Raw genomic sequence first — 16,457 nt, forward strand, 5'->3', positions numbered from 1 at the left:
ACTGCTTTAGTCGTCGTGGATGATGGCGGCGGCGGTGTTGAGAACACTGGCGGTGGAGCGGTTGTGGTTTGAACTTGCCGTGTTGTCGATGTTGGCGGGGGTGGTGGTGGAGGCGCTGCTGATGAAGTTGTCCTCAGAGTCGTTGGGGGCGGAGGCGGCGGGGGAGGTGGAGTTGAAGTCGAAGTCCTCGAAGTTGTCGTTGGGGGCGGAGGCGGCGGGGGAGGTGGAGTTGAAGTCGAAGTCCTCGAAGTTGTCGTTGGAGGCGGAGGAGGCGATGGTGGTGCTACGGTCGATGTGGTTGTCGTCGATGTCGATGTCGACGTTGGCGGCGGCGGTGGAGGTGGAGGAGGCGAGCTCGTTGTTGCAACCGGCAGCGCTATTGAAGTTGAGTCCGCCTGCTGGCCAGTTGGGAGTTCAGCTATGAAAGAAGTGGCGTCGTTAAGTTGCCTATCTTCCAAGCGAGGTTGTTGTTGAACAGGTCCTATAAGACCTGCTGTTACTGCTGCTGCTATGGTAGCGATTTTGAGCAGCCACATATTGATGGTGAGCTGATCGAGGGCGTTCTGTGCCTCTCAGGGTTCTCTCAGATGCGATGAGAATTAGATTTTAAGCCATGCCAGCATGTGGTATCGTGTAACAATTGGGCATGCACCAAGGTGGTGTCTAAGAAAGATTAGGAGTAGAAGAGCGCTCGCACGACACGAGAGATTTATCGCCGTACACCACCCTCGAGATATGTGATTGACTGGTGCAGAGGGAGGGGGGGCGGAGCGGGGGTTGATGGAAGGTTAAACAAGGTAAGGACTTGAGCAAACCAGGTCCCGGTCGGCAGAGTCGGCCAGGAATACTGACGACTTGAAAAGATGGGGCTGCGGCCCTTCCAAGGAGGCTGACTGTCTAGCATCCCGGAAACAGAACGTTACCGTGTCAAGGCCTCTCGTGGCGTGCGTCACTCGGATCTGTGTGTAGGTTGACAGAGTTAGAGAAAAGGTTTCAGCGACAGGGTCTGCCCGCCACCCGCGCGCATACATGCGCCATCCCTATCCGCATCCGCTATGATTCCATAGTCCGATCTCGACAACCAGAGTTGGCTACAATGCGAGCATACCCCCCGATTGAGCCACTTCCTACAGGATGCGACCTATCACGCCCCAGACGGTCAAAGGGTTCTCGACGTTCTGAGGCACCTCCGTGACAGCGTGTGAAAGATGGGACGGTCGTCCGACATAGCCGGTTCCCACCCTATCATCCTATTCACATTTCCCAGTAAGCACCTAATGAAACTCCGACTGCGTAGGAAACCGAAAGGAAGCCGGTAGGAAGTCGGCAGGACGGGGCTGATTATCACCGATCCACCACCAATGCCAGATGTAATTGCACCACACCCACTGAATCATGGTCCTCGTTTGGAGGAAGGGAGCAGGATCCAGGTAGAATGGCTCGGATATTACGCGACTACCTGTAGACAGCTCAGTGCCGGTCCTTCACCAATGGATCCGGATACGGGGTTCGTCCCTTGCCTTGTTCGTATTTCGTAGTATTACTTCCTCACGTCTGAACTCAAATGACAAGCATCGCACATCGATGCTGAGACGCTGTATACCCACCGAATCAATCGAACGGTTCGGTCTTCTTAGTGTCCTAAATCCACACAATCACAACTACTCGGCGAACAATCTACCATCTCACATGCTTCGGTTCTTGGAGTGGTTTACCCTTGGCAATGCAGCCGAACTAGAGAAGACGGCTGAACTGAGTCCGTCATCTAAAGATCCGCCACAGGGACTATCCTTAGCCTAGCAACCATCATTTTGAGATTATGATTGTGCCCTCGATCGATGTCTGTATGAAGAGGCTCAAATCGGCAGTGGATGGCAGCCACACAGAATCAAACATGATGTGACATGAGACCCGGAGCCTTCTGATTGGCTATGTCATGCAATCCTCACAGCCCGCATGCGTTCCCACTTATGGAAAGGGTATGACATGTACATGCCTGTTTCTCAAGTGGTCCTATTTTTAACGAGGGTGACCTCTTTCTAGCGCTGACGGGTACGATTTAAGCTTGAAGAGTCCCCGAACCCACCTCGCGGCTTTCGCCTTTGGGTCCTCGTGGTGCTATCTCGCCCAGCTGTAATCCTATGGGATCGATGGCTTTCCTGGCATCACCGAATGACTGACCGGGCATAAAGGATTTCGGCGCCGCGTTTCTCGAAGACCGAATGTGACCTTTTTGAGAAATGCGAGTGTGGTCACCGATGCTGCAGGGAAAGGGCCTGATGTGTAAATTGGTAGCTCTGTATCGGGAATTAGGTAAAAAATGTTTATCGAGTCCAATTGGCGCCACAATGATAAGTACATGAATGAAAGACCTCCAAGTGCCGGCTGAGGTGTCAATGCTGCGGGTCATCCGGAAGCGATTGATATACTAAGCCCTCTGTGTCAACTTTGAGGGTTCGGCTTCCCCTGCCAATGGGGGAAGAACTCTGATAAAAACTGCTTTGGCTCAAGTCTGCATTCAACGTCAAAGTTTTGAGCAGCGTCTCTTTAGGGCTAGACTTGGTGTGACTTTCTAGGTAAACTTCAATAGGTTGTATCTATCTCTCGTCTGCCGAAAACGCATCAGAGCACACCTCGTGCGGCCGAAGCTTGGAGTATGATCTCCAATTTACTTCCTGATGGTAAAAGTCTTAGCATCCACACTGAGCACAGCTCGGGACGCGAAATTTGATTGCTTGTGGCCCAAGCAATAACACCAGCCTGCACGTTTTTCATTGATTTTGTTGTTTCTTTGACAAGTCTGCATTCGCCGAGCCCGTAAGTCCGCCCATAGACTAACCTCCAGTGAATTCGACGTTGGCCTTCCGGGCCACGCTCAATCAACCATTTCACATTCAATGAAAAAAATACACATAATGGGATGGCAGGACGAGAAAACCGATTCACAGGTCCTCCCGTTTACCGGCAAAGCCTGGTTCATTTTGTCACAACTTATTCCATAATCCACAGCTACGAAAGTCCCCTTGTAATGGCGTAATGTCGAACAGCGAACCGTGGCGTTCTCAATGGTCCATCTCAAGTTTGACCGGCTCCAAGCCAGCGGGGGCATCATATACTGGATCTTCGCGTCTGATGGCTACCGAGGCGATCCATACATGACAAGAAAGTTTAAACAGCTTTTAAATTTCTGTAACAGGGCTGTTGTCTCCACTAGCCGCCCTTACAACCACATCTCCGAAACCTACCCACGGACGTTAGCGGAATCTTCTATCGCATCAGGTCAGAGCCACGCCACTTTCCAGGAAACATGATTCTGCCCCCTGATCCGGACTATGAGAAACCAAGAGATCTGGAGGTTCAACCACCTCCGGCTGGATTGTCATTCTAGGCCTGCATCTCATCTTTTGCCCAAACACTTGACATTATTTTTGGTAAGGGCGGCACACACTTTCCTGAGAAGAAAGTGGTGAACCAAAAGAAGAGATATGTAGGGTGGTCATCTCGCGGAGGAAAGTCTGATCCTGAAGATAGAAGACTATTTGATGTCACAACCTCACCTGTCGATGAGCTCTCACGGCTTTGCCAGGGAGAGCAATTTGATAGGTGAATATGTTTCAAGTAAACTCCGCAATAGGGGCATAGTATAGATGCCATTCTATAAATCTTGGTCAACCATCGTGTCGTCCTCAGAAGGGAACAGCCGGTCCCAAGCTTGGTCTCGTAGGTTGGAGCAGTTTATCACATTTCATGATCAACAACCCAATGGAAGACAAAGTCAAGAATGGCTCCCACCGAAAAATACCTGAGTTCGCAAACATTTTCTCTTTGATCTGATTCCTCGTCTCATCTTTCGCGAGTCCGTCAATCGGCAACCTGACCTGCCACCAAGGAACCGTCTTTTTCACTATTATCATGTCTCGCAGGGTGACAGGGTTTGCGCTAGTCCGTGTCTAAATAACTCTCCTCAAAAGTAGTAACTTAGCAACGCACAAATACGTATTCTGAATTTTGAATACGCTGGTTGCGAAAGTATCGCCTCAGTTCTGGATTCAGCGAGTGGAGATGAGTAAGCGCGGGACATTCAAATGTAAACCCTGCAGATGTCATCTGGGCTTTCGGCTCGTATACCACCGTAGGTAAAGTAAAGGTTTATACCCGAAACATGTGAACATTTCCTTAGCTTAGGAAATGTTTGCCGTCAGCCTGGGCACCTTAACAGTATTATCACCTTGGGGATTCCTGGACAATATATATACACAGAATTCAATAGCAACAAATCATGAAGAATACGAACTGGAAAAGCGTGAGGTTGATCGTTCCAGCCAGGTGAATCTCTGAAAACCCGTCAAAACGCGATGCTGCAGCGCACTCGGTGGTCTGCCCGTTGTTGCACTAAGGGAGCGGGCTACTATTCAATGTGAGCGGGGTAAGATAATGTCTCGCATTTAAACGAATAAGATGTACTCCTCGGCTACTTTTCGCGTGGTAGCTTCAGCACCTAAGACCTTAGGTCCGGCTTGTGGCTTCGAGCTGGTCCTGTTGACTTGAGAGATAAGCCTGTGTGGCGGCTCGCGGGGTAGCAGCAGGACAATATCCCACTGATCCCTCCTATCTGAGGGATCAGCCTTCCCTCTCCGGACAGGTCGGATGTGCCAGTTCCTCGAACCATCGAATGGCTAGCTTAGCCAGTTTAGTACGCATTTGTTTGGAGCTAGAGTCCTGGCGTAGATCGGTGTAACACTTACCCCTCAGCTGCATACTCAAACTCTTCCTGCCGCCGAACGTCTCATAAGAGCCCAAGGACAGCACATCCGCGACAAAAGGAGTAGAAACCGAAAAGAAAAGACCAGACAAAAAGCGGAGTGTTGCAAAACACTGTATTTCAATAGAGCGCGATAACCAGCCGCCAAACATCCGTCATCATGTCGTCCCCGAACTTACTTCCAAGGCCCCCGTACGACCCTCAGCTGGTTGCGGCTCTAGGACGAATCACTCCATTCCCTAAATCAAAAGACGGAATTGCTGAGGGACGACAATTGCGCGCCACTGCTCTGGCTCCCGCACAAGCAGCTGTACGCAAAGATGAGGGCCTTTCAGTGGAAGATCGTACAATCCCGGGACCAGGCGGTGAAATTTGCTTGGTCATCCTACAATCCAGAAGCCCAAAGACAGCAAGCGGCGAGCGGCCAGGGATAGTATTTTTCCATGGCGGCGGAATGATTCTTGGGGACGCTTTTCTCGGAATTGAACCATTTGCTCGGATAGCTAAAGAGCTCGATGCGATCGTTGTCAGTGCCGAGTACAGACTCGCGCCGGAGCACCCAGCACCTGCTCCCCAGGATGACTGCTACGCAACACTGGTCTGGACAAGCGAACATGTGAAGGAGCTCGGCATTGATCCCACGCGCCTCATGATCGCAGGCGTTTCCGCCGGCGGCGGGCTCGCGGCTGGCGCGGCTCTGAGGGCACGGGACACTGGTGGTCCGAAGCTCTGCGCCCAGTTGCTAGTGTACCCTATGCTGGATGACCGGGACACGGGCGTGTCCAAGAAGCAATTCAGAGACGACACAGCCTTCGATGCTACAGATAACAAGGGCGCTTGGTCTTGCGTCCTAGGCGATAAGGCCGGCCTGGAGGACGCAGATGTCAGCCCTTACGTCGCACCGGGGAGGGCAACGGACCTGTCTGGCCTGCCGCCGGCATACATCGACGTCGGGACAGCGGAACCGTTCAGGGACGAAAACGTGGCGTATGCAACAAAGCTATGGGACAGTGGTGTGCAGGCCGACCTGCATGTTTGGAGTGGTGGTTTTCATGGCTTCGACTTGCTGGGTTTGGCTGTTGGTTCCGAGGTTGCCAAGGTTGCGCTTGAGACAAGATTGGCATGGGTGAAAAGGGTTTTTGGCAAACGATAAACGCTCCATGCAGCATCATCATCAGATGGTAGTAGAAGATGAGGAATGTAGAAATGCTCTTGTAAGAGTTTTGGAACTCAGCAACTAGTTGTCAAGCTGCTATAGTCGTCCCAAACCACGGCCATCTCCTGATTTCTGAAGTTCGAACCAGGGGTAACTCCTTATTCCGTCCGGACCACCGGTTGAATTCCAGGAGGCAGCATAAGGCTTAAGCAATGGAACTGTGAGAGCTTGGCGAAGATGTGAAACAAGTAGTCTAGTCGGTGTGCGGAAAAGTAGATAGTAGTCGCAGATGCAGCCAAGATTCTACTCAGCCGCCTGTCTAATGGCCAATGAAACAGCTTAGCCAGAACCTAGCATGAATAAAACGGGAATCGCATGTACGCTGCAAGCGATCAGATCCGTTGCTGCGTCCGGGGAGATGCTGGCGCGCCTGCGGATGGGGCGATCTGTGCCTCTCCGTTTCAGGGGGTCAGACGGGGCTGACCTGGTTTCGGCTTCTTCCGTCAATGCGGGTCATCAACAGATAGAGATAGGCCGGAAACAAGAGTACCTACCTACTTCACCTTAGAGGAGAGAAACTGGGCAGCCCAAAATCGACCGAGAAGATACTTCGAGACGTGTTCCGCGCGTTGGCCGTCCGGGGTCACAGGCTCCCGTCCTTGGCCTGGACGGCACAGCCCGCCACGCGGTCTGCGTCGATCATGGCGATCGATCCATGTCGTCGTGGTACCTGACTAGTGGAATGACATTGGCGACTGAGAGGTGCCGCGAACTTGCCCGAGCTCCGTGTCAGCCCGGCGGGGGAACACGACGTGGTCATGATTGAAACCATTAACGTCGGGCTCTCACCAAAATGGCTTTTGTTGTCAATGATGAAGTGGACCCATGACTTGGTTCTTGTGAGGAAGTAAATCTCTTGCACACATGATGCTACGATATCATTACCCTTCTGAGTGTTAACGAATGCGAACTCTGTCCGGAGCAGGGCCGAGCTTCTTGATTGGCGAGTCCAGGCCAAGCGTTGTCCCTTTTGCTGGGAAAATTAGCTGCACTGCCTTTAATACTCTTAGGGTAAGTGATAAGACTGCCTGAAAAGCGAGAGCCAGCATATCGCCTAAGTTTTTTTGCTAGTTTTTGGTGATCACGGTCGGGATTGCGCTGAAATCCGCGCCGACAAGGATTTCGCTATGCATCATAGATGTCCGAACAACACCGTTCCTTCGAAACTTTGAGCCTGTCGGGGTCATCCGGCCGCCTTCAGAAAAAGTAATGACATAAGATTGTATTTTTTCTTGGCAAGAACTGGTCGCCGTTTTTGCCTCAAGCCGTCGAATGCTGTAACGGGCATGAGCGATGCATAGAGAATAGCGGCCACCATCAACTTCGGTGCCTGGCGGCAAGCTGCATTCTTGGCATCGTTATAGTTTTCGGCTGAATAATAGTATAGTTAGAAACCTGTTTATCTTCGCGTTTCCCAAAGGGGTATGATACGGCGTTCTAGACCACGTGCTGCCCGTACCCCCTGGGGAGGTCTGTTGAGTTGAAGCAATAGATTTTTCTTCTCTTTTTTGCTATGACCTGGACGTATCGGCGTTTTACTGTTAAAGCACTGAGCGTGGCCCCTACGGCGATTTTGGGATATCAGTAGCCCAGTATGGCTAGACAGCAGTGGCGTCGACGTTTGCCAAACGAGTTACTCTTCGAAGCCGACAGCAACGCATCCCACAACACTGAAACTTGAGGGCAACTCTATCAAATATGGCCAGGCAGATACGGAAGATCACAATTGCATGATGTTGCGTTTACGTTTTGTCGGCTTCAGCCAAGGAGGGGTGAGTTGAAGCAGATCACAACACGATGCCAGGTGATTAACAACAGTACATGTATTCTCATTTCATGGGCCAATGTATCATCCCCAGAGTCCTCACCAGTTGAGGCTTTTGTTCTTATTCCCAAAAGCCTTTTTTGGCCGCTCTATCAAATTCTTATTGTAAAGAAGTCGGAAGCCAGACGCTAACTGGGAGCTCCCTCAACCTAAAAATTACTTATCATACAATAGCTCATCAGAACCCCCAGCATGTGTATATCTAAGCACTCTTCTATCTGTCTCATCCCGTCCGAACTAAGAGCATGTGAGTCTCGGAGATGAGATCGATACGCTTCTGGGCAAGGCTCGGTCGCCGGTGAATACCGTCGCCGTCAAATTGTAATTTCCTGGAATTCTTCCAAGACATTCCACTTTGTCTACGACAAAACGGCAACCAGCTAGAAAGGGCCCGGAACGTCCGGATGCGGGGAAAGACTGTCTTGGCCTGCCTCTGCCGAAGCCCAAAATCCCAGGAGTCGGGGTGGCTGATGAAAATGTCCGGTGGGCTTGAATCTTGCCGGCCAGCCATGCTTTTCAACGTCCAAACACACGGCGTCCCGCGTATGGTGTGTGAGTCCATTTCGCACAAAGGAAGCTCTCTGTCACGTTTGCGCACGAGCTCATGGTCGCAGTGATTCGCAGCGGTAGCATGTAGGGGTGTTATTTGACCATTTTCGACGCGCGCTTCGAGATTCTCGATCTGCTGAGCGTGATCGCTCATTGTCATCGGTGAATCACCGCATCCGGCACGGAACCGCCACCGAGCCATCGCGGCTTTAGGCCACATGCAGCCTCACGATGAAAAGCATGCAGATCGTTGGTCGTCATTTCCAAATCTTTCAGACCCTAAGGGTTTTCCATAACTCCATCTCAGGCCGAGCCAGCCCTGATTCAGCTCCCAGGCTTGAGTCCCCCTGCATGTGTCTTTTGGTCTATTGCAACTGTCCCGTTCTGATTGATGTAGTGCTGCTACCGCCTTTGTTGAAACCGAAAGATGTTCGCGAGCTAGCAGACCTAGGTGCTGTCTAGAAAGGGCACTAATAACTTGTAGCTGGGCCTCATTGGCGGTGTTCGCGGTTTTCGCATGACCTGGACCAGACTCGGAGTTGCAATCCCCATTGTACAATAACCGCTATCTTCTTTCACCTCGTGTGGGATATTGCCTCTCCGCCCCTTCCTAGACTCTTGGCGGATGCCTCAAAACTTCTTCTAGCAACTGGCTACGCTCGTGGAAGGATCTAATCAACATGACTACGTCTTTTCAAAGCATTCTCAAAGATCGCTAAACCTCTGCTCAGCTTTATTCCACATTCATCCGTGGCATTGGGAAAGCTTTTCAGCAATACCAGCCCTTTAGGGCACCCAGATTCCAGCATGGCCGACGTGAATGAAGGGTTTGCCAAGAGACTCGCGCGGGAGGGTTGGAGTCTTTATGCTCTGGGAATGGCCATCATTCTTCTGAGAATGTTCGTCAGACTCCTAGGTCACAGAATTCAGACTATCGATGCTAATGTGTTGGGATGTCAGGTACGGAAGAGCAAGAAGGCTGGGAGGAATATCCCGTTATCAAGTCGACGACTATCTCGAGATCCTTGCTGCTGTACGTCTTCTAACGCTATGATTTTTGACTTTTCATCATCACTCCTGGTATTTTAAACTCCCACTGACACCTTTTCTCACTTCAGGTCCTCTTCACCATCCTCCTCGTATCCCTCAACATAATCATCAACAACGGCGGCTCGAACCTCTATCCGCCTGAACAATTCTCTATCTTTACTGCCTTCGATATTCGAGCCCGCACCACCGGCTCCAAGGTTGTCCTCGTCTCGGAGCAGGCCATGTTGAACGTCATCTACGTCCTCAAGGCCTGCGTTCTGATCCTTTACACCCGGCTCACCTTGGGCCTCGCCGCACAGCGCTTTGTCCGCTACCTCTCGGTCTATGTAGCCGTCGGCTGGACCGCGACCCAGATCATGATGTTCGCCGCCTGCCGGCCCTTCAGCGGGTACTGGGCCATACCGCCCCCCGACCCGCAATGTGCCACATTCGAACAGTACGCGATCCTGCAGGGGTGGTTCAACATCTCCTCTGACGTGCTCATGCTGCTCGTGCCGCTGCCGCTTGTGTTTCGGATGGAAATCGCCTGGCGGCAGAAGGCTGTATTGTTGTTCATCTTCAGCTTGGGGCTCTGTGTCATCGTTGCGGCACTACTGACCAAGATTTTCAACTTGAGCGACCCGTACAGCCCGAACTACATGTTGTGGTACATCCGCGAGGCGAGCGTTGCTGTCTACGTGTCGAATCTGCCACTCATCTGGCCATTGCTCAGGGAATGGTTCCCATGGTTGCGCAGCCTGAAAGCGGTTGGATTCTTGCCGACGCCGTGTACCGTGGGACGGACGAAGGCAGTGAACGGATCTTCAGGGGTCATGACTCAAAGCGTCAGTCAGGCACTACCGGCGATATCGGTGGCGAGGAGGGATACGCTCGATGGGTTTGGGATCTGGCTGAACGCGGGCGACCTCGAGCTACAGAACTCGCTGCAAGCACTACAGCCCAGTTCAAGCCAGCGACACATTCTTGAGTGGGAAGGTAATGATCCTGACAGTTCATCCCCTGGTACGGAAAAGACGCGGAAAAGAAGGTCGTCCCTCCCAAAGGCCTTCATTCTGGGGCGGGAAGACGAAAAGCCGAGCACACGACGACAGACGATGGAATTGGATATTGAACGAGGGTTGTATAGTTGTTTTGGCCCAGGACAAGGTCTATACCCTATGAGACCGCTAGACTTTAGTCCGACGAAGTAAGTGTTCTGTCGCTTAGGTCAGTAAGCATTGGTGGCGTACCTTTAGATATTGATGGATACCCCTGGATCTGCTTTGGGTGATAGATCAGTACGCGCTGAACTAATATTGATAAAAACACCTTCTTGAGAAGCTAAACTATACCTGTCTCGGCTCCACCAAGTGGCGAAGCCCCGCGACGTTTGATAGTCTCAAAAGGTTGTATTCGCAACCTTCTTCCTTAATGGTATCTATAACAGGAAAGGAGAAAAAAGGGGTACAGGGGTATCGAAGCGATTTCAAACACATGCAACATCTTTCCCTCTTTGGGTTCCTCATCGTATTTCTCGCAAAACCCCAATCGAATCGCAGCCGGCAAGATGATACTGGGGGCAAGCCTGTAATCATCCGTTCATCACGCCATTCTGTCGGTCAGTTATCGCGGGATCACCCGCCGTCCTAAGTCGAGCGATCTGAGGTGAGTGGTGTAAGTAGAGTGATTTAGGCATCTTTGTAGGTTGCAAATTTTCGAAATATCATCTTGTTGATAGTCATGTGCACATGCTGGTTTTGAACTTTAAATCCGTTAGACCGGGCAGGAAGCAGTTTACTCTTCCTATACCTATCCCACGGTCTTAAGGGTTAGTGCGATTCGTTGTGAGGCCAAATAGATATGAGGTATGAGAGGGTTAATATACTGTAGATATATATCCTTATGTATGGAAACCAGCATTTTATAAGGATAGATACAAGGGCCAAAACTTAGGGTTATCTATGGTTGATAGGGAACAATCTCTCCTCCGCTATTGATACAGGCCTATATTCTGCTAGGTATTAAGTGTTGCCAGCGTCATGGGTGATATAATTGATTTCTTTTGGCCATTCGTAAGATGTACGATCGTGGGCGTGATGAGAACAAAAGGTTATGGTAGCGAGGGGGGGAGCGTGGGAAAAGGGTGGTACTATGTTTCGAGATTCATATCGCTGCTAAGCAAACCAATCCCAAGGACCTTTTCGTTTTTAGAGACTATCCAGTCGACGATGGAGATCAGCTGGAGGGGCAGGATGGCGGCCATGATAGCTACACAACAGAAGGCCTTAGCCGCGATCTCTATGACGAGCGTCTCAGCGGCTTTGAGGGCCTGGATCATCGTGCCGCCGAGACAGCGCGATGCTGCAAAGTTGTGTTTTTGAACCAGTGTCGTGATCGTCATACGAAACGCACTGCTTGTTGTCCTAGTGTATTCACTTGACTCCGGTTTCCTTGTCGTGAGTGGGCTTTAGCTTCTTCTCGTCGATGATGTCGAGAATCTCTTGTAGGTTCAAGAAGCCCGATGTCTTTGAGCAGCGTTCTGCCTTTGAACGGCCAAATATTTGTACACGCGGCTGGGTTTGTTACAGGTTAGATCCTTTCAAAGTGGAGGAGCGACTGTATACTGCTTTGATTAGCCTGTGTTCGTTCAGCGGGTTTGGATGACACTGAGACCCTTGACCCTAAACAACATTTTCTTTCTTCAATCCAATTCTCCAGAATAAGTCTAGACCAAGGTCGATGTCCGTCAGGTTGGTAAGCATTGCAACGTAAGGCCTAACGAAGTTGGATGCTGCGTCTCACGTGCTGTGGAGGTTATTCGACATGAGATTGAACTAATTCACGTATGGCTGTAGCTTGGCTAAATCGAGATGTTGGGGATACTAATACGATGCAGGTAGTGTCAAAAACTAGGGGTATTATTTCTCTGCAAAAGCCACTTGCATTTTGCCAAGCTCAATCCAACCAGCTCCATGTGCCTGTTACTCTTCCTTGGTCCTTGTTCGCCAGTCGGTCAAAGACGGCCGGACTCAGGTCCAGGTCAGTTGGCTCGCATCCAGTGCACCGATCTACCACAGTCACGTCTACAGAGCCCTCGCCATCGCGGCGGACGCGGATCTTCTTTCCACACAGGGGATTGCTGTTCGGGTTGCCGCCGCTCTGAACCGCGTCCCAGATGTAGTGCGAGACGGCGACGATCAAATCGCTATCGCTGTAGGTCTGTCCACAAGCACCCAGTCCCACGTCGTAGTACGTCAAATCCCCGGTGTGGACCTCCTGATTTGTGGGCAGAGGCAGGTCCTCCTTTCCGCCGCCACGCTTCGAGAGTCCGAGACCCAAGGCGAGAGGTAGGACGAGCAAGATGAGTACGGCAAGTGGGAGGACCACGAAGAGAAGGAATCGCTTGCGGGAGAGGCCAACGTAGTTTTTGTTCGGCGGCAGCAGAGCGTCGAAGCGAGCGCGGAGAGAAGGATGGGTCTTTGGGGCCGCAGTCGCAATCGCAGCCGTTGTGGCCGTTGCGCCCACCACTGGCGTAGCCGAGTGTGCATGATCCGAATCATTGGAAATGTTCTCCTTAGCATAGCCCTTGTCGGAGGTGGTGTTGTTTTTGTGGGTAGCTGATGCTGGAGCGAAGCGATCAAAGAAAGACCGGCGCTTGTTAGTGGTGGGAGTCTCCCACTCGGGCGTCTGGTACATTTGCGCCGGGCGCTGGACTGCTTGTTCTTCATCGGCCATTGTGTTGTCGCTAGATGTGCTGGTATCGGAGATCGTAGACTGTCGAAATGTGATGCTTCAATCGTCAAAGAAGACTTGGAGGCATTGTTCGTGGGACAGAAGAGAGCAAGGCCGTGTGTTGGGATCTCGTGGTAGAGGGATGAGTGGGTTGATGCTGAATCGCTGGTGCCGATAGACGGCAACACGCAGGCAGGCTGGGGCGAGGATAGGACAAACCCAGGAGACAGTGAGTAACGCCGGTGGTGGCAGCGATTCGCGGATTCACCCGCGAGGTCATCAGGTCCCAGGGGGCCCGGATGACGAGGGAGGGAGCAAACGAGCGACTGGTTGGCGGATTGGCGATCATCTCTGTCTCTGCCGCCCACGGGCCAGGATGGGAAACTTGATTTCGCGATTGAATGTGGCGGGTGTGGCTGGTACTATTGGCGAGAAGAGAGGGGGACGTCGCATCGCACGGACCACATGATTCGCGTGGCTGGTGGAGCGAGTCTGTTTCTGGACTAGGCTCAAGCCGAAGGCAGGTACGCCTCTGGACGGACCTGCATAAACGGGATTGGGCAGTCAAACGCCTCTACGCAATTGGTCTCGGTCTGCTTCGGTCAGATCCACGCCTTTCTTCTGCTTCAATATTTCTTCTCGATAAGAAACCTCATCCATAACTCTCGACCTCTGTATGTTAGTGGTTCATGGCAGAAGCTACCCTTTGGTGTTCAAGTGGGCTCCTGGAAAAAGGCTCGGTCTGGCATGTGTTTATCAGAAGTTGTTGGCCAGTCGGCTTTCCTCTGGCTCGGATGCTCGCATATCTGCTACATTTGCCATTGTGTGGTACTTCTTTGATAATGGATATACAAAGACATAGCAATATGTTTATGCTCCTGCGGGCTTACTCTCTCTGCTTCAAGCTAATGGTGTCAGTCAGTCTTGAAACATTTGGACAAACTCCTGCAGAGGTCCTGACGCCGGTACTATTGCAGAGCCAGCTCAACGTCAAAGATGGAGAATGTCTGCGTTGCGATCCGATTGCGTAACAATGGAGGACCAGGGACTCTTCCTTGGAGCTCTTGTTTCTACCTGGCCACAACCGCCTTCGACATCGTCTGCATGCAGATTCTTGTTACCTCAGCCCTCCGGAACAGTGTTCTGAACACCCTTTTCTGAGGGTCAACAATGGCAACCCTCAACCGTCAAGCGGCACCTACGAAATGCATCTGAACCCTGAGTCAATAGTACCCAGCTCTAGAATTTCTTTTCAACGGTTTTGAGGCACTCCGGTTGGTCCGACGATGTATTGATAACAGCACCAATGTCTCTGTGTCACTGTCCTTTGTCGTAACCCCGTATATCATGGCAACGCCCAAATGCCAAGGAGTCTTCTGCACTCATGGCGTTTTATTCGAATTCCTGTGGTAAACTGGGAATCACCGATAAGGCTGAACTTGTTCAAATTGTTCCGTGTTTGAACCATCGCCGCTTGAACATCCAAGAGTGAGGGGCAGCAATGTTCTTCAGCTGCCGCCAGCGTCAAGCTCCCCGGCCGCCCCGGCCGCGGTGCCTGTACTCCGGGTGCTCTCATCGTGCCTTGCGATGCGACCCAAGGAGCGAGGGCAAGGTCATGCGCTCGTTTTACTGCAAAGACCGTTGGTAACCCGAAGCTCTTCGGCGAGATGCCATGCTGACTATGCTTCATAGATGCCTGCCGACAACGGTTGGGCGAGCTGATGTGCCCGAACCACAAAGCACCTGGCTTATCTAGATACTGCGAAGACCGTGTGTGGCCAGATTCGATGCACAATGCTATTTGCTGACAATGAATGGGATCAACAGACCGCCGCTGTGGAAACCACGGCTGTTCACACCAGCGCATATGTGGCGACACCAGCCAGGACTGGCCCTACTGTCAGCAACGTGAGACCCAATGGTCCTTCTCCTGCAGCCTTCGAATTCCCATGCTAACAGACAGTTTCCTCTCCAGATACTTGCTTCTTCCAAGGGTGTCACCAGAAACGCGCCACCGCCTGCCAAATGTGCACCCTCCATACCCCCCTCTGCCTGATACCCGGCTGCGGCCAGCCTCAGACCGATCACGGACTCTACTGTTCTTCGCATAGCTGTGCCAACCGCGACTGCAGCAATGTCATCAACGGCGGGCAATGGTGCAAGGACCACCGGATTTGCAGGACGGAGGGCTGCGGGCACCAGAGAGCCGTCACGGCGATTGGGAAATATGAAGACGTTTGCTGGCAGCGTAATTTCACACCTTCTCCAGGCTGTGTTAGGTCAAAGGCTGACAAGTTCCTCCAGATTTGCCAGCTACTTGCCTCGGTGCAGGCTGCGTCAACATCGTCAACGGAGGCGTACGATTCTGCCCCCAGCATGAGTGCATGTATCCTCCATGCCGTGAGCAGAAGGATAAAGCTGCTGATACATCGCGGCTCTACTGTGCGAGCCGTAAGTCCTTCCAACATTCTCACCGCGAGGCCCGCGCTCACTCGTGCGCTCCCTCAGACACTTGTAGTAGTCAGGCCTGCCCCCAACCAACCGCAGACCTCGCGAATCCGTCTGCAGCTCGCTATTGCATCACCCACAAGTGCGCCGGAGCCGACTGCAACCACCCCTCGAAGCCCGCGAGCCGCTTCTGCGGGTTGCACGCCTGCCTGCACACATCCTGCCCTTCTCCCCGCGCCGCAGACCCCTTGATCGTCCCTGCAAGCCAGTTATGCGCCGCGCACGAGTGCCGAGCTGCGGGATGTCACGGCGCGGCGCGGCCAGATGGAAGCTACTGCGAGGACGCCCACGCCTGCGCCGTTCCGGGATGCCCCGCCCCCCGCGGCTTTGGTCCAAGCGATGGCGCCACCGGAGCAGCATCAGTGTGTTGCGCTTCGCACACGGCCATGATTGCGCGGGATAGCGCAGCCGCGTGGGGTTTCTACGCTTCGAGCGAGGGACGGTCTGTGCCGCAGCCGCCGCCGCCGCCTGTTGTGCAGATGCAACCGCAGGCCCAACCTCAGAGGTTTTCTTATCTCAGCCAGACGGAGGAGGCGTTGGGTCAGCGACTCAGGGAAGAAAGGGAGAGACAGGATCAGGAGGCGAGGCTGGATCAGGAGCTGAGGGCATGGCGCACCAGCGCTGCTGCGGCTCGAGGTGCTGGTGTGAGGGACAGCAGGGTGAGCGGAATCAGTGGCACCAGCGGCCTCGGAGGCGTCGGCGAAGTGGGAGCCACCATCGGACTCGAGACGAGGTGCAAAGGGGCCCGAAGGGAACGGGCGGGAAGTCATGACAGCGGATTTATTGGTAGTCCAACCGTGTCGGACTCGACCAGCTCCAATACTTTTGTGAGTTGA

The 16,457-nt window shown here is 52.5% G+C and overlaps 6 protein-coding genes across 6 annotated transcripts; 3 read left to right on the top strand and 3 right to left on the bottom strand.

The window, feature by feature from the left end:
• Nucleotides 1-6: 6 nt before the first annotated feature.
• Nucleotides 7-536, bottom strand: ColSpa_06792 (uncharacterized protein; the record flags this gene model as incomplete). The annotated part of the gene is made up of 2 exons (XM_049273004.1): nucleotides 7-395; nucleotides 491-536. 2 exons carry the CDS (start codon nucleotides 534-536, stop codon nucleotides 7-9), a joined length of 435 nt encoding a protein of 144 aa, XP_049128961.1.
• A 4,386-nt stretch (nucleotides 537-4,922) lies between these two features.
• Nucleotides 4,923-5,915, top strand: ColSpa_06793 (carboxylesterase NlhH; the record flags this gene model as incomplete). Its single annotated transcript, XM_049273005.1, has 1 exon — nucleotides 4,923-5,915. The coding sequence occupies one exon, from the start codon at nucleotides 4,923-4,925 to the stop codon at nucleotides 5,913-5,915; it is 993 nt and encodes a 330-aa protein (XP_049128962.1).
• A 3,244-nt stretch (nucleotides 5,916-9,159) lies between these two features.
• On the top strand, nucleotides 9,160-10,592 carry ColSpa_06794 (uncharacterized protein; the record flags this gene model as incomplete). Its single annotated transcript, XM_049273006.1, has 3 exons — nucleotides 9,160-9,251; nucleotides 9,331-9,385; nucleotides 9,471-10,592. 3 exons carry the CDS (start codon nucleotides 9,160-9,162, stop codon nucleotides 10,590-10,592), a joined length of 1,269 nt encoding a protein of 422 aa, XP_049128963.1.
• A 938-nt stretch (nucleotides 10,593-11,530) lies between these two features.
• ColSpa_06795 (uncharacterized protein) lies at nucleotides 11,531-11,719 on the bottom strand (the record flags this gene model as incomplete). The annotated part of the gene is made up of 1 exon (XM_049273007.1): nucleotides 11,531-11,719. One exon carries the CDS (start codon nucleotides 11,717-11,719, stop codon nucleotides 11,531-11,533), a length of 189 nt encoding a protein of 62 aa, XP_049128964.1.
• Nucleotides 11,720-12,336: 617 nt separating this feature from the next.
• On the bottom strand, nucleotides 12,337-13,116 carry ColSpa_06796 (papain inhibitor; the record flags this gene model as incomplete). Its single annotated transcript, XM_049273008.1, has 1 exon — nucleotides 12,337-13,116. One exon carries the CDS (start codon nucleotides 13,114-13,116, stop codon nucleotides 12,337-12,339), a length of 780 nt encoding a protein of 259 aa, XP_049128965.1.
• Nucleotides 13,117-15,497: 2,381 nt separating this feature from the next.
• ColSpa_06797 (uncharacterized protein) lies at nucleotides 15,498-16,457 on the top strand (the record flags this gene model as incomplete). Its single annotated transcript, XM_049273009.1, has 2 exons — nucleotides 15,498-15,564; nucleotides 15,661-16,457. The coding sequence occupies 2 exons, from the start codon at nucleotides 15,498-15,500 to the stop codon at nucleotides 16,455-16,457; spliced, it is 864 nt and encodes a 287-aa protein (XP_049128966.1).

The sequence above is a fragment of the Colletotrichum spaethianum genome (assembly GCF_022836535.1).
Source record: "Colletotrichum spaethianum MAFF 239500 DNA, contig16, whole genome shotgun sequence".
Lineage (NCBI taxonomy): Eukaryota > Fungi > Ascomycota > Sordariomycetes > Glomerellales > Glomerellaceae > Colletotrichum > Colletotrichum spaethianum.